Source organism: Gobio gobio (assembly GCF_949357685.1).
Source record: "Gobio gobio genome assembly, chromosome: 5".
Classification (NCBI taxonomy): domain Eukaryota; kingdom Metazoa; phylum Chordata; class Actinopteri; order Cypriniformes; family Gobionidae; genus Gobio; species Gobio gobio.
Window position 1 is genome coordinate 13,153,834 of NC_137101.1, and position 18,523 is coordinate 13,172,356.

At 39.1% G+C, this 18,523-nt stretch overlaps 1 protein-coding gene across 1 annotated transcript; it reads right to left on the reverse strand.

The window, feature by feature from the left end:
- Positions 1–1,397: 1,397 nt before the first annotated feature.
- Positions 1,398–18,300, reverse strand: LOC307126095 (scavenger receptor cysteine-rich type 1 protein M130-like; the record flags this gene model as incomplete). Its single annotated transcript, XM_079816471.1, has 20 exons — positions 1,398–1,450; positions 1,828–1,890; positions 2,262–2,324; positions 3,462–3,521; positions 3,709–3,792; positions 3,891–4,106; positions 4,195–4,509; positions 4,795–4,866; positions 4,965–5,267; positions 5,429–5,746; positions 5,823–6,146; positions 6,241–6,555; positions 7,884–8,195; positions 8,403–8,717; positions 8,877–9,179; positions 15,047–15,361; positions 15,506–15,859; positions 15,943–16,257; positions 17,603–17,645; positions 18,196–18,300. The coding sequence occupies 20 exons, from the start codon at positions 18,298–18,300 to the stop codon at positions 1,398–1,400; spliced, it is 4,248 nt and encodes a 1,415-aa protein (XP_079672597.1).
- Between the last annotated feature and the right edge of the window lie 223 nt (positions 18,301–18,523).

The following is an 18,523-nucleotide window of genomic DNA, read 5'->3' on the forward strand; positions in this document are numbered from 1 at the left end:
ACATTTCTCTAAATTGCCTTGAAGAGCATCCTGTTATGAAATATCACAAACATCAAAGTTCAGTTTTATGGTCATAAAAGGACAATAAGCTATTCAATATTAAATGGAGGAGCTCAAGTGAAATATTTACTCCTAAAAATAGACTTTGTCTGATATCTTTGGATTAGAGAACTGTATATCCTTTACATTTTCCCCAATTTAAGCAAAAATATGGGTCAGATGTAATGTACCTGCAAGTTATTAAATGTGTTTCATCTGTCCCTCTGTTCCAAAAGTTGGTCTCCCCAGTTGTCCTCATGGGATAGTAAAGTGTCCCTTAGATGTGCACCTCATCCGAGTATTTTCGCCTACTGTTTTACGAATACTATAAATTCGGACATACACATTGCACACACTTTTTTCACCTAATATAGTGGGGAATAGGCATATTCGGCCCCAGGGCTAATGTTGGATTCCCCTTTCCCTTACACCAGGGATATGATTTTTTTCTTTATTTATATGGATTTCCATATTTTCTGACCTGAGAAGTATGGCCAATGAGAATTGCATATATCTGAGGGGAAAAGTTGATGCGTTTTTCAAATACAAGTATTTTATGCACAGATAGATGGAAGAGCTATTGACACCATCTAGCGGCATCTCGCTCTATTGTGGCAATACCCTTCATAATAAACAATACATAATAATAATAATAAATACTCTGGGGTTTTTACAGTAGACTAGAATTATTGCAATAATAGATTAATTAATTTCTTTAATTTAACTTTCAATAATAAAAAATAATGTGAATAATTATTATTATTATATTTTTATACAGCCATATTGAATGGGGAAAAGTGATTCTCTTTCTTTTTTGAAGCAGATACAGTTGGGAATGTTACAGCATATCAAAATAAATGATAGCACAAGAAAATAGATGAAACAATTTGTACATTTTATTTAATTTGTAACATGTATATAGTCAGTATGATTTTCAGTTGAATGTCCTGTGAACTGTTAAACACTTTGTTATGTTTAATAGTGATGGTTCTGAAAACACAGTCCTGTTGCATCATCATTTTTGGCAATGAGCAAAGTACATGATTTCTACATGCCTCTGAAGAACTGTCAGATAATATCACTTTAAATGACAAATAATACGGCAAATTAATTACAACGAATATGGCAAATGGAAAGTAAATACACACAGATGAATTTGAAACAACAACAAAGCAAAGCATATTCTCTTTCTGTTAAAATGTAGAAAATTATCTAAATGTAATTGATTTCATACATTTAAGTATTAAATGTAACATAAAATACTGGTGGAACTAAAACTTAACAGTATGCAGCATTTTAACTCTGTAGAGCGCTTAAAAGATGTAAAAGAATGTGAGGTGGTGGGTGTGGTCATCGACTTAAACAGCCCCTCCCCCTTTCCGTGGCTCCTCCCCCAAATAATCATAGTCTGCTGTTAGAAAACAAGAATTTATTCATATTAATACATCAATACATGTATAAAGTAACAATGAGCTCATCAATGTTTATGAAAATTAAATGTTTGCTTATGAAAATTTATTCAGTGTGAGATAAAGCAGTCTCTCACACTATTACTCCCTCTGATATAAATGTGTCAATCATTAATTATAATCACATAGACAAAAATCTAACTTGCACTTTAAAGTACACTATTATGTACAACATAAAAATGACCAATGTAATAATGATTTATAATTAAGTTATTTATATAAATTAAATATAAGTTAATTTATATAACACTAATTTTGAAAAGAAACAAAAAATTATTTACCAAGCTATATCCAAAACATTACAATTTTAAAAACATACCTTCTTTATTATCGGAGGACTGTGGTATGATGACGACATCATCATAGGTTTCTGAAAAATCATCTGCAACAAAATAATAAAAAATGTGATGCATCCATGAATGTAAATTTTGGATTTTGGAAATTACACATGTAATTAAATCACATAAAATATATTAAAATATTAAAATAATAATATCCATATTAAAAAATAAAAAATATAAATATATCCATATTAGAATAATATAGAAAAAACCTGTAGTAAAATGTCTCACAGAGATTATATGATCATATTTATCTGGTCTGATTTGTTGCGCTTCTAAATGTTTTAATTTAGAAATTAAATAAAAAAGAAAATAAACAGAAACAGATATTACTGTTCACAGGCCAAATTGTTTATTAAATTATGTGAATTACGTGAATCCTGTGATTAGTTATCAAAGACATTGCACTGACCTGTTGGGCTTTTGATGGTGGAGGTGTCATTATAATAATCAGGTGTGACTCTTACCGCAGATTCTGATGAGTAAATGAATACATAAATAAATAAATAATGCAAAATATGCAAAACAAAAACATTGAACATTGTGCTGTGTTTCTGTCACAAACTTGGCCTCTGTGGCTCCCTCCGATCACCACCAGAGGGCTCCCTCTCCTGAGTATTAACCTTTCCTGGACTACATTTCCCATAACCCTGTACCTGGACTGATTACACACACACCTGTCTCACATCACCCAGTATACTTAAGCTGCACACGCTCACGCACTCTTCGCGAAGTCTTGTTCTGCCACGGCTAACACTACTGAGCGTTTACCCTATGATCTGTATTCCTGTGTTTTGACCTTGGACTGTTTTGGTACCCTTGAGTTTTGTCTTGCTGCCTGCCCTGTGACCCACCTGCCTGTTTCCTGGTTATCTCTGTCTAGTCTGCTGCCTGCCCTGACCCAGTGCCTGTCTTCGTTCCTGACTCTTCTTTGCCTTTGACATTGTTGTTGCTGTTATTGACCTCTGCCTGTACGACTACGTGTGTTCTAAATAAAACTGCAAATGGATCCGACTGAGTCTGATGCCTCGTTACAGTTTCACTGCAAAATAACATTATGATTTTTGCTAAATTATCTGTTTGGACCACAAAGCAGCAGAAGGATTATGTTATGTTTGGAATTTGTAAACTTTTTTTTTTTTTTGTCACAATTTTTTATTCAATAGACCTTAGTCAGGGTGGCGCCATTTGAGAGGAATGAAACCGAGGCTGTGAAGGATTATACAATGCGTTGAATAGATTGTACTGTTGCTTAACAACATGCTTGTTCAACTGACGAAAGCTCTTTCCAGGGAAAAAAAAACTTTCAGTAAACAAAAACCTGATACAACAGTTTTGAATGTTGAGAGTTATGAAAATGGCCTTTATACGGAGCATGCTATTTTAAAGACTATCCCGCACAGCCTCGTTATCATGTGCGTTAATTCAATATGGAATCTAACCTGACTTAGGTTTAGAATGCTAAATGTTAACTTGCTAACTGAATGTTTTTAATAAATGTAACATATTTCTGCATGTAGCAAACACATACAGAACCGTAGCGTCTGGGTATACAGAGTATAAACGTGCACACACCCCCTTGAACACATAAATTATATTTCAGTCCTCTAACCTGAAAGAAACTCATCTGCATCTTCATACCCAGAATGCTGTTCGTCAGAAAGGACATTTCCTGTTATGGAGTAGAACCATAGAAACATGTTCACAATCACAAAACAGCCAAAATTCCCACATCCACTAGATCACTGTTTACTTGTAAAAGAAGACACAAACTGTATCAATGCAATTCTCTCTGCATGAAACTGTAACCCTGCTGATCTCTACAAATCAGACTCTATGATAATGTCAAAATGTCTGACCTGTCTGAGTGAAGTGATTGTCTCTGCGATGAATCTCCTCATAAACGGCCTCAGTCGTCGTCCTGTGTCTCCTCTTAGAGAGAGCTGTGAGTGTAGACAGACAAACCTGCTGTCAGTTCACAACACATGACTGATCACACACTGAATAAGACACAATATGACAGTCTCTGGATCTCTCCTACCTCTCCTCATCCCTCTGTTCTGCTGAATCAGTACAAGCAGTGGCACTAAGAGCAGTAAGAGCACAACTCCCAGTACAATCACAAGCACGGAGAGAGACGCTGCTGGAGGAGTTTGTGGAGGAGTGACTGATGTTGAGCTTGAGCGCACTGTCTGAGAAACTGGAGGATAAGCTGATGTTGTTGTGGCAGGAGCAGGAGTAGTGGACATTGACAAATCTGGAAAGACAGACACATTCAAAATCATGCAAATACACAATATTAGCAGTAAAATTATGACTAATATTGGTCAGTGTGCTGTTGTGACCTGCACAGGTGAGTCCAGCGTGCTCTTTGTGGGAGCAGTCAGTGTGTTTCTTCAGGGAGAGAGGACAGTCCCACAGGTGAATCTCATTCCCTCTGCACTCGACTCTGTTCAGCCACACAACACCTTCACCAGCACCAAAGGCTGAATTCCCATCAGCCCTCAGTGCTGCTCCACAACCCAGCTGCCTGCAGACCACCTGAGCATCGCTGATGTCCCACTGATCATCACAGACTGAGCCCCACACAGCGTTATGATACACCTCCAGCCTCCCAGAGCACCGGCCCTCCCCTCCACTCAGTCTGAGAGGAACATGCTCTAACACCACAGAAAAGTGGACAAATTATTGACCAAAAGAGTTATGCCAGTTCTGTCAAAAAAGCAACACCTACATATATATACATATATATATATATATATATATATATATATATATATATATATATATATATATATATATATATATATATATATATATATATACTGTATACTATATGCATGGTGTGATATTAAATCCTGCTCGTGTCCCCCGAACAAAATCACATACATACATACATATATCACATATGGCTGTTAATGATTTTTATTTTCAGATAACCTTACCTGAACATTGTCTCCGGTGTGGAGATCTGGCGCATGACAAATAGCTTCTAAGGGACTTACTACTCTCCTGTTCTGTAATCAGAAATGAATTCAATATTATATTATATAAACATAATTCATATAAAGAATCACTTTTGTTTTTTAATGATGGAAATTTTCATCAGTCTTACCTGAACAGGTGATTTTGGCCACTTCATCTCTATCACAGTCGTTCTGTCCCCAGGGTAAAGATGGACACTGCCACAGATTTGAGTCATGTGGTCGACATTTCATTTCATCCAGCCAGTTAGGAGCTGATTCCAGTCTTGGTGTAGAATTAGACAAAACACCAGATCTTCCACAGTTCAGCTCCTGACAGATCAGACTCACCGTGTCTCTGTCCATCATATTGTAACACACATTACCCCAGGATCCATTGTAGAAAACTTCTACATTTCCTATACAGCCCTCAGTTAGCCGAATATCTTTAAACTCTAGAAAAAAAATGAAAAAAAGTAAATTTTAAATTCCCAAAATTGAAACATCTGAACATTATGGGCATTAAGGACATTTGAATATGTAAACTGACGTTTCTAAAAACCCAATATATTAATTTTAAGTTTAATTTTTAAAAAAACAGCAGCAGCACGTTTACCTGAGCAGACGACTCCCACATCCTCCTTGTGTTGACAGTCATGTTTTCCCCAGCCTGGAGAAGAGCAGTTCCACAGGGACGTCTCATTCCCCTCACACTCCACCTCATCCAGCCATATGGGTCCAGAACCAGGACCAAACCAGGCTGGTACCTGCTGGTTACTGAGGGCCACTCCACACTGCAGCTGTCTGCACACCACATGGGCATCTTTAATATCCCAGGAGTCATCACACACTGTCCCCCATGAGCCGCTGTGAAAAACCTCCAGCCTCCCTGCACAGTCTCCCCCAGAACCCACCAGCCTGATGGACCCGCGACCTGATATTCAGAGAGAAAAAAACACATTATTGATCACTAACAACTGAAGAATCTGCCCAGATGTTGCTCTTCTCACCAAGGCAGGTGATTGACAGCTGTTGTGTGGAGCTGCAGTTGAGAGTTTGTGGAGAGCTGCAGTTCCCCAGATGAGCTTCACTCCCAGAGCACTGGAAGCCCGTCACACACTCATGACTGTGTTCAGGACTGGATGAAGAGGAGCCGGAGAAGTTCAGCACAGAGCCACAGCCCAGCTGTCTGCAGACCACAGAGGATTCAGTGAGACTCCAGGAGTCCAGCAGAACTCTCCTCCAGACCTGATGGATGGAAACTTCCACCTCCCCCTCACACTGTCTCTCTCCAGACAACCGCACCTGACTATCATGAACAGCCAGAGAGGAACCTGGAAAGTAATTATTTGTCATTCAGTATTCATTTTAAATATAGGCGTATTAAGTCTGAGGCATATGGCTTCATTATGGTGTGAATTTGCTTACCAGAGCAGATGACTCCAACATCTCGTCTATGAGAACGTTCAGCTCGAATCCATGAAGAGATGGAACATTCTGAGAGTTTTGTTTCATTCCCGTCACAATCAAACACATCAGCCCAGATTTCACCACTTCCCTCTCCAAACCAGTCTGATCCCACAACAGACACAACAATCCCACAATTCAGCTGTCGACAGAGGACACTGGCAGCTCTCATATCCCAGCATGCATCACACACTGTGCCCCAATCATTGAGGAACTGAAGCTCCACTCTTCCAGAACAGGAATCTGAACTGTTTACCAGTCTGAGGTCCGTGTAACCTGAATAAAGAACTGACAGCTTATTTAAAGTGTAGTACTAGAGATAAATGAACAGAGCAGTACTTGTTTTCTATAAAATAATAATTTACATTTTCTTTAATTTAAAAATAAATAAATATGAGCATTATTTAACATTGTATTCTGTATACAGGGTTCCCTTTCAGTCGGTCACTGACGCTTTTCATATGATAGGAAAATATCTAAAAATAATGCTATAATCAACACTTACTCGTAACTCGTTCATCTCGACAGCTGTAATGGTACATTGCATGTGTTACAAAGTTGGTAATAAGGAGGAAGGCGGGCTCGGTGTGACTGGGACTAGTGTTTATTTAGAACTCTCAGATACAAACAAAATAAACTCGTGCTTACAGCGCTCTCACAACTCAGTACAATATCACTTTGTTAGCAATTTCTCTGGTCCATTGATGTCCGGTTCGCAAACAAATTGTTCTTTTTAACCGGTTCTTGTTAGTGTACCGGTTCTTTTAAGTGAAACCAAATCGGACTGAATCGTTCCAAATGGTTCGCGTCTCAAGTCAGCGCTGATCCATCATTTACTAAAATTACTAACTTTCTGACATGAGTGACAGTCCCTCCGACTAGAAATAAACTAATAACCTGAAGTATATTCTAGTAACTACAACAGTTCACTGAACTGAGACGTGCTAAGAGAACTGATGAGAAGTGACATCCGTCTCTCTGGCAGCAGGCTTGTGCCTCGTAGACCTCTTTAAAGCACGCCCCTCCGCTCATTTTAAATGCAAAGATGTCATCCAATCACAACAGTGGGTGTTTTTTACTGAAGTCTCACAGCAGACACGCCTCTTGAAACAGGGCATTTAGCCAGAGGGCAAACATCAGTATAGAAAAAATGCCTTTTATTTCTAAATTATGACATTTTATGATGTATATATCATACTAACAATATAAGTACACCTCAGAATACATTATAAAATAAAATAAAAAATCCATGCCATGGGACCTTTAAGGACTGCCAATATGGCACACATATGTTTGAGAGAGAAAAAACATTGATTTATGGGAAGATTTTTAACGTCTATTTGTTTTAATGAAAAGTTATTTGTGTGACATTTTTTTGAATAAGAGGCTAAGAGGATAAAATGCTACATTTATCTGGCCTGTTCTGGTAAAATTTGAAAAGAGTGCCAATATATATGGAAAGCACTGTATTTTCATTTATTTATTTATTCATCCCTAGAAGGGCTTTTATAAACACACACACACACACACACACTAAACATGAGTATAAGTTTGTTATTGAATTAACCAATATAGTAAAGAGTTGCAAAATATTTCTACTCAACCAAAACATATCACTCCCGCATTACTGTCATGGGAACAGTTGTTCCTGCTCGAAGATAGTGGACAGAGGTGAATCTGAGACTCATTTCCTCTGCACTGAATCTCTTGTGTCCACATCTGAGCGTCTCCTTTGCCAAAAGCAGCTTCTCCCAGCACCTGTACAGGAGCTCCACAGTCCAGCTCTCTACACACAACCTCTGCATCCTGCTGGTCAAAGGCAGCAGCACACACTGTGTACCAGGTGTTCCCATGAATCACCTCTAATCGCCCAGAACACAAGTGAGGTCCATCAGTAAGTCTGGGATGTTTATGATCTGTTTTATAAATAAACAGACAAAATAGGTAACTCAAAAGTGGCAAGTCTATGAGAATTTTAATACTCATAACAATTAGCCTAAATATATAAAAATGGTAAAATAAACATGACATCAGAATAGTTTTCCCTTAGACATTTACTGTAAAATGTTATGTGACATTCAATTACCAGAACAAAAATAGTCTTGGAGATCAATCTCATTCACCTGAGCAAATGACTCCAGCATCACTGTTGGGATCACAGTGTGCGTTAGCCCATCCAAGTGATCTACAGTTCTTTAGTGTAGACTCAGATCCAGCACACCTAACATTTTTCATCCAGACTGGTCCTGATCCCGGTCCAAAATGAGCATCGCCCAGAGCATCTACAGGTTCTCCACAGTCCAGCTCTCTACACACCACTGCAGCTTCAGTCATATCCCAGTAAAAATCACACACTGTTCCCCACTGACCTCTATGAAGAACCTCCACTGTACCAGCACAGCGACTGTGACCACCAACCAACCTCACATTCACACTGTCTGTATATTGAACAAAGACAAAGAGAGATAAAGGGACAGAGAGGAAGAAAGAGAAAGAGTGAGATAAAATAATTACACAATGGGTAGAGGAGGTATATTTGATACTCCCAACAATTTTCAATTTGGGTATTTGAATCTGAAGAGAAAATTAGCACCAACCTGCACACACCAGTCCAGCACCGTATTCACGTGAACAGTTGTGTTTGTGTGATGGTGATGTTGGGCAGTTGTGAATCTTAGACTCATTTCCTCTGCACTGAATCTCTTGTGTCCACATCTGAGCGTCTCCTTTGCCAAAAGCAGCTTCTCCCAGCACCTGTACAGGAGCTCCACAGTCCAGCTCTCTACACACAACCTCTGCATCCTGCTGGTCAAAGGCAGCAGCACACACTGAAACCCACGACTGATCATCAAGTATCTCTAACCTCCCAGAGCAGCGAGAACCTCCAACCAGCCTGACCTCTGATCAAGTGAGAAAGTAAACTTATTTAACACCTATGAATTATTTATTTAATTAAATAAACTAGTATATTATCTAAAGTTTAATCCTGTCATTATTGGTTTAACATTAATCATGATTTATAAAAAAAAAAAAAAAAAAATCACTTCAAAAACTTTAGAGCAAAAACACTTCAAACCAAAGAGGTTGATTTAAAGCATATTTTAAGAGTTGTAAGATCATCACAACTTTCAAGAAAAAGCCAAAGATTTCTTCCACAATCACTTACCCAGTCTACAACTATAAACACATTTGATTTAAATAAGACTCATGTGAATTTAAATAATAACAACAACAACTACAATAATAATTCTCAACTTTCTGCATTTCACATTGACTCTAGCTTGTCTAGTAAGTCAAGCCACCTTCATTTATATAGCGCTTTTCACATTATAGATTGTTTCAAAGCAGCTTTACAGAGATAATAGGAACTTAATGGAAGAGCGATTGTTTTGGCTGTATATCAGCTCTAGAAAAAAAATATTGTTCAGCTAAAGCTCATCCGCACGGCAACAGCACTCAGCGGCTAGAGAACACAAACCCCGAAACATGCTTTGGGTTACACTTTACAATAACAGTAAATGAATAATCATGTATTAATACATGAATTAATGATTAATTCAACATGAAATCATGATTAGTGAAGATATGAACTAATCATGAACAAATGAGGAGCTATCATGAACTAAGACAGGAGTCATAAGGATTCATGCATGAATAATAGCAGCATTAATACATGTTAGTACTGGTTTGATTAATGCATTAATTAACATGTATGGGTAAACTAAATCAAACAGGCTTTCTAAGAATGAATAACAAATATTTTGACTTTGAAATACATTTTAAAATGTATTATTGTAATAATTTAAACAATTTTTATCAGAAGCTTCATCATAAATATTACTGAAAGCAACAGGAATAGTTTTTCATTACTTTCACTGATCACCCTTATCAAACATAGAAAATACTAAATCTGCTATATTTTATCTCAAAAGGTCTCTGTTTTGTGATATTCTCTTTTCCATCAAACTAAACCTACCGTGACTTGTAACAGTTTCTGAGAAATCAGTTCTCAAAAAATAACCAAACAGGAAACATGCAGTAAAGTCAGGAAGTGAGGGATCGTCTGCTGGGAACCGTACAGTTCTCTCTCCACCCAGACACAGGCCGTGATGATACTGTACCTCCATTCTCTTAACTGGGCTGAATACTAGTTATACTAGTTAGTTACATGTGTAGGTTATTTTATAGTAAGTTTATGATAAATCATGAGCTGAATTTGGTAAGTAGTTAACAGTGAATTAATCATGATGTGCCCCCTCAAGTAAAGTCATGACACAATGATGCATTAACAAGCCATGAGTTGATGTTAGTGTATGGTTAGTTAATAATGAATTAATCATGATGTGCCCCCTCAAGTAAAGTCATGACATAGTCATACAGTAACAAGCCATTAGTTGATGTTAGTGTATGGTAAGTTAACCATGAGATAGTAATGCCGTGCCCCCTGAAGTAAAGTCATGACACAATGATGGACTAACAATTCATTCATTACAAAATGAATAAACATATACACTAAGAATCATTATTCCTTTACACCCTTGGTACAAAAAACAAAACAAAGATAAAAAGTATTTGTAGGCTAGTACTTTTATTTATATTTATATAATTAAACATATATGGACTTAAAAGAAAGCCCAAACATAACGTTACCTGTAAAGACACACATAAGGCATGTTTACCTAGCCTGACGTCGTCATACTCAATTCTAGTCAGAATATGAGTCTGATACTGCTCCGTTGGGCTGTGATTATGGGGCGTGTTTCAACCGAACCAGGAAAGACCTCAATTGGATAGACCTACAACCAATCAGAGCAACTGAGCGATGCATAACGTTAGTTATCAAATGTCAACAGAACTCAACTGCACTGTGTTGCCATGTCCGCGGGTTGAAGCGACCCCAATTATGTGACATACAGACCCAGGAATGCGATTTTTAGCTGCCAGCCCTGCCAAAATAACATATTTTACCCCCCAAATGCTTTTTTCCCGGAGAACAACGCCCCCCCAAGCCCTTTGATGACGTGGATGTTTACGTTAATGTTGATCATCTGTCCATCATCGTCTAAAGCCCGCCCTAACAATTTCATTGGTCCGAACTGTTTCTGTTCGGGCATAATTACTTCTCTATGGATCAAGTCCAGACCGAACTGCCCGAGTAAAAATGTTGTGGGCGGGGCTAAGTTCGGCTGGCATCCAGGCTAATGTTTACCTGTAAAACACGGCTAATGCTAATCGAAGCCATAGACCGTAAAAAAATATGGACGACGCGACTCCATTGACTTCCGCTGACCAAAGTTGAAGCTTTCATAGGCCCGCTCACGGCGCTGACATCTTGGGACCGAGTCTGCGCAGTAGCGTTCTCGGGACCGGAGTTGCACAGTAGAGAACAGGAAGTAGAGGCGCGATTATCAAAAGCCCGCCCACACTCTCGCAGATGCAGAACAATTCATTATGTTGGTGTGAAATAAACAGTTATGGAAGTGTAGAAATTAAAGCTAAAGCTTCAATCGCCTCCCAAAAATCCAGAAAAAAGTCCGTTAGTGCCTCAGTAACAAGTTCACTCAGAGAAGCCGTCAATCTCAGCTGTCAATCATGACGTCACACCCCCCGTTTTTATAGCATCAAATAACTCACTAAAACTAAACTTATTTAAAAAACGAACACTTGAAATGAAATTATTGTTATAAAAACTGCCTAAAATGACAGAAACCATCTTTAGGAAACAATTATTTGAAGTGTAATTAAATTGTTTAGTGTGTCTCGCGCCCATTCAAATACATGGAGAGGCGGGGTTTAGGAGCTATACTGGGACCGACCACCGGGGGGCGATCGAGGCGCGGAAGCTTCAATTTCTGACTGGAGCACTACAGGCTTGATCGAAGCATATAAGTTACATTTAAACAATTAAAAGATACAGTTAATTAAAGTACACACCTCCAGAAATATCCCAATACAACAATCATACAAACATGTCTTAAATTATTATTTCGGTTAACCAAAGCAGTCGACATATATTATTTGATGAAAATGCCAGCAATAGGCCTTTATCACAGAGGAATTGAATACCGGAAGTGCGCGTCGAAGCAGTGTGCTGATTCTTCCGGTTATGCATGTTTTCAATGTGCTGTGAACACCTAGCTGAACAAATGACAATTAAAATAAGCATCTGGGGGATGATTTAAAAATCCAGACATTTTCCGAGACAGGAGAAGAGATAAACTGATCATTACTGTGTTCAGGATTTTCCAAACTCTGTTGAACTTGTCGTTTTTTAATCCGACATAAGCCGAGGGTCGTAAACATACGTGATTATTTCACCACACGGTGTCAGTGCACGTCTAAATAGTGTCCGCGATTAAGTGTGTGTGAGACCTGACGAATAAGATCTGAATGAACATATTGATTTGTATTAATATTTTAGTCATTGTTCTGTCACTTTTCAATGACAATCATTTCACTGTAGCCTACAGTATATGTAATTCACACATTTATGCCAAAATTCAGTCACGCTGTTAACGTATTACTGTTTAAGATTAATTAAATGCTTAACATTGTTTACTTTCTTTAAGGCAGTTACCGCGCATTCATTCATCTATTTATTACGTGAAAATGAACCATGGTTTTTATTAAAAAATAAAATAAAACATGGTTATTGTAGTTTATCATGGTATTTGTAGTAAAACTAATACAAATGGTAGTCAATCCACGAAAAAAAAAACTATAATAAAACCATGGTTAACTTTCGTAAGGGTGTTTATCAGTCAAATTAATTAAAAAATGTAACAACAGGTATGAAATATGATTAGCAAGAGAAACGTTGATGTTAATGAGAAGACAATCACTGGACTGCGGCAGGTTAGAAATGTATTTATTATTCAGAATGCACATTTGGATGGGAACATTTCAGCAGGCTGACGATATGAGACGTAAACATCCGCAGTTTGGAAATGCATAGGCCTACAGCACACAAACACAACTTCATCCCACCATAATCAGTCTCACCCATGCTCTCCTCTATTCTTTTAGTGTCAGGAAATGGTCAAATCTGAGGTAAGGATGTCATTAATTAGTATTAGAGCACGGGATCGCTGCAGTTACACCCGCGTTTTGATTGAGTCGCGATGGGACCGGAAGTAGAGGTGCACTGCTTCGCTTTCCGGAAATAGGAAGTGTGATAAAGGCCTATACCAAGCCTGTAGTGCTTCAGTCAGAAATTGAAGCTTTCGCACCTCGATCGCCCCCCGGTGGCCGGTCCCAGTATAGCTCCTAAACCCCGCCTCTCCATGTATTAGAATGGGCGCGAGACACACTAAACAATTTAATTACACTTCAAATAATTGTTTTCTAAAGATGGTTTCTGTCATTTTAGGCAGTTTTTATTACAATAATTTCATTTCAAGTGTTCGTTTTTTAAATAAGTTTATTTTTAGTGAGTTATTTGATGCTATAAAAACGAGGGGTGTGACGTCATGATTGACAGCTGAGATTGACGGCTTCTCTGAATGAACTTGTCACTGAGGCACTAACGGACTTTTTTCTGGATTTTTGGGAGGAGATTGGAGCTTTAGCTTTAATTTCTACACTTCCATAACTGTTTATTTCACACCAACATAATGAATTGTTCTGCATCTGCGAGAGTGTGGGCGGGCTTTTGATAATCGCGCCTCTACTTCCTGTTCTCTACTGCGCAACTCCGGTCCCGAGATCGCTACTGCGCAGACTCGGTCCCAAGATGTCAGCGCCGTGAGCGGGCCTATGAAAGCTTCAACTTTGGTCAGCGGAAGTCAATGAAGTCGCGTCGTCCATATTTTTTTACGGTCTATGGCCTATACTGAAGGAACACAACTAACGCGCTAGGAGCACCGAGAGCGCCACTAATGAGTATCCCACCAGAAACAAACCCTACATACTGTAGTTCCGGGAAGAAAACTAGCTGTGACTAAACGTAGCGTAATTTAACTATAAAAATCTAAAAATGGTTTATATCAAATTAAAATGATTAGTGATAGTTATTAGTCTATTTTCCACGTTTGATTAGACAAATGTGTGTAATTAATGACTCACAAAAATGGCTAAAAATCACAAAGCTGCAGATGGCAGATTATAATAGGCTACAGTTTAAATTATGACAGTATTAAATCACATGTTTAATTCAAAGTCAGAGTACTTCTTATTTATTCTTAAGGAGCCTGTTTGATTTAGTTTAACCATACATGTTAATTAATGCATTAATTATCAAACATGTACTAACATGTATTAATGCTGCTGTAATTCATGCATGAATCCTTATGACTCCTGTCTTAGTTCATGATAGCTCCTCATTTGTTCATGTTTAGTTCATATCTTCACTAATCATGAGTTAATGTTTAATTAACTATTAATTCATGTATTAATACATGATTATTCATGTACTGTTATTGTAAAGTGTTACCATGCTTTGAAATATTTTGAAACGATACCATTATCATCTTCCTGTGAACTTAAGAAAAAAAAAAACTTGAATCTGTGAGAATGGTGATGGCATACCATTAGTAATCTATCTTATATTTGAAAGTTGGCATTGTGTACTGCAAATATTGTTGGCTTTTGTGATAATTTGCTTGTGATATTCCTCATTTGTAAGATGCTTTGAATGGCATCTGCTATATGAATTAATTATATTAATATAATTATATCTATATATTTAATTATATAATTATATTAATGCACATGTGAAGAATCTGTGATGTACAGTAATAAAAAAAGAGGTTTGTTTGGGACAGTTTACCTGAGCAGATGACTCCAGCATCTCCAGAATTAATTCCGTCACTTTTACCCCATCCTCTTGACCCACAGTTCTTCAATGCAGACTCTGATCCAGTACATCTGATAAAATTCATCCAGACTGGCCCTGATCCTTGTCCAAAATGAGCATCATTTAGAGCATCTACAGGTTCTCCACAGTCCAGCTCTCTACACACCACTGCAGCTTCAGTCATATCCCAACTAATATCACACACTCTTCCCCACTGACCTCTATGTTGAACCTCCACTGTACCAGCACAGCGACTGTTACCATCAACTACTCTCACATTCACACGATCTGTATATTGAACAGAGAGAACAAGACATGAAGAAATATTGCAAAAAAGAGAGAAAGAAAGAGTGAGATAAAAACATAACATACTTTGATACCACATTAATGTTAAATCTGGAGACTTTAATAAAAATGGATATTAGCTCCAACCTGCGCATACTAGTCCAATTTTGTTGTCATGAGAACAGTTGTTTTCATGTAATGGTGATGTTGGACAGAAGTAAATCTGAGACTCATTTCCTCTGCAATGAATCTCTTGTGTCCACATCTGAGCGTCTCCTTTGCCAAAAGCAGCTTCTCCCAGCACCTGTACAGGAGCTCCACAGTCCAGCTCTCTACACACAACCTCTGCATCCTGCTGGTCAAAGGCAGCCGCACACACTGACACCCACGACTGATCATCAAGTATCTCTAACCTCCCAGAGCAGCGAGAACCTCCAACCAGCCTGACGCCTGAGCATGAACAAGCAAGAGAATATAAAGATAAATAGCAATGACACTTATCTTTAAATTTAAAAAACAAAAAATATCAAATTAATACAGGTGGCTCATCATCAATGACATTTCAGAGGTTTGGAGAAGCTCACCTGAGCAGATAACTCCAGCATCTCTTGTATGGTCACAGACATGATTTGTCCATCCTGTTGACTCACAGTTCTTCAGTGTAGACTCTGGTCCCTTACACATGACATAACTCATCCAGACTGGTCCTGATCCTTGTCCAAAATAAGCATCATACAGAGCATCTACAGGTTCTCCACAGTCCAGCTCTCTACACACCACTGCAGCATCAGCCATATGCCAGAAATAATCACACACTGTTCCCCACTGACCTCTATGAAGAACCTCCACTCTACCAGCACAGCGACTGGGACCACCAACCAACCTCACATTCACACTGCCTGTATATTTGAACAGAGAGAATGAGATGAAGAGAAAGAAAGAAAGAAAGAAAGAAAGAAAGAAAGAAAGAAAGAAAGAAAGAAAGAAAGAAAACAATAGGGATTTTCAAACTTGACAGTAAACCTTTGGGTTCTCTTGCTTATAATATAAGTATAATAAGTAATACGTATTAATAAGTAATCAAGGTATTTATAAACCGATGTTTCACATAGCACATCCCTAAAACCTTGGTTAACGAGTGCAGCACGCGACCAGTTTACATTGCTTTAGCACTGCACATCCTCATTTTATATATTGCCGACTGTAGCCTACTAGTCACTGTGTCTGTTGCCGAGCATCCCCTTACGAAGAAGAAGTAACTTTGCGCAGCTGCCCGTGATCGTTTCAAACATCAGACAAATGTCCACGTGCATCTTGAAAAACAGATACTTTGGAAAGTTCTGAGGCAAGTTTTTGTACCATCTAGTGGTTAAAAGGAAAATAAAACCAAAGGAGACTTTTAGCTACAGGCTATATAAAACTTTCCGATCTCTTCTCATTATCTATTTACCCCAAATTAACATGATGTATTATCTAGCTATCATATAGCGTATGTTTTGTAAATACTGCAAATGCCGACACAAGTCATGCCAATAAAACGTCTCGGTAACGTATGTAACCTTGGTTTCCTGAGTAGGAAACGAGACACTCGAGACCATCGCTATAGGAACGCCTTCGGTGTGACCAATGTCTGAAGCCCATATACCACCACCTGCGACGACAACATGCCCCTAACTGGACTCCTCTGCGGAGCAGCAGGAGCTTCGCCCCTGCGTGTAACCAGGACTTTGCAAAAGGTTGGCAATGGGACGAGATCTCCTGACTCTTGGTCCATCATTGGAATGGTCTTATGTGGAGCAGGCCCGACTGACTACAACGGACACTGTTGCCATAAGGTCCATCAGCCTGTGAGAAAGGCCAACGTGGACTAAGCAGCCTCCCTTGAAATGACTCAAACCTGGCTTGAAATGACAGTCTTTTAGCAACTGAAAGCATGCAGGAGACTAACATGCCTGCATCACACCAGAATCTAGATCCATACCCAGGAAGTTGTCTACTGACTTGGCATCAAATCACTTCTGATGGTTTATGCATAAACCTAAGCTCCTCAAATTGCAAAAACTCAGTCTCGATGAACCACCGCCAATTCCTGGGATTGAGCTAATATAAGCCAATTGTCCAGGTAGTTCAAAATCCGGATGCCCTGGAACCACAATGGGGCCAGAGCAGCATCCATACCATTTGTGAAAGTCTGAAGAGCTAAGGCTAGTCCAAATGGAAGGACATGGTATTGCTAAGCTTTACCTTTGAAAGTAAACCTGAGGAACTTCCTGTGTCTCTTGACGATCTGGATTTGGAAATACGCATTCTTTAGATTGATGGTCACAAACCAATCACGGTTTGAATCGGACACAAAATGGACTTCAAAATCAGCATTTCGAATTTGCTCCCTCTGGGTGCAAGTTAATCGACGCAAGTCCAGAATCGGACGCAATCCAGCAACGTTTTGGGCACCACAAAATACCAGCTATAGAAGCCTGCCTCTGCCTGAGAGGGGGGGTATCTCTTCCATAGCCCCTTTCTCCAAGAGAGACAATTTTCAGTCTCACCGCCGGGGCCTCCCAAGGACACACTGTCATGGGAAGAGCACCGCTGGAAAGAAGTGGGCCTTGCAGAATTGGATGGTTTAGTCGTGGCGTATAGTACATAACACCATTTGCAAGACTTCGGGCAGGCGTCCCTACGCAGCCCAGCGCTCTGCTAGCAGTATTAACCGTTCTGTTTTTGGCATCTAGTATACTGTGGGCGCCAATACATTTCCTAACCACAGAAAATCTCTGACGTCTATGGAAACAGGAAGCACATGTGGAGCTAATGAGTTCTCTGCCATAAGGTACCTGTAAAGAGCCCCGAGGCACAAATGTGGCGGAGACCTCTAATATAGGAAACTGTTCGAATGCCTGGCCGGGCTGACCCCCAGCATTGGGGTTTCTGAACGGCATCATAAATGGGCCACGCAACGTGACCCCAGGGCTTTCGTCTGAACTCCGAAGGCTAGGACGCGGAGTATCTGAGATGGTGCTCGTCAATGGGGCCGAACCTTAAACCACCTGACATACTTATCAGCGGAAGAGTTAAGGCAGGAGTCAGGGGGACATAGTGAGAGGCGAATGTGCTTGCACGGTTCGTCCAACTCTCCAATGAAGGGCCTAGCCTCCGAGGACG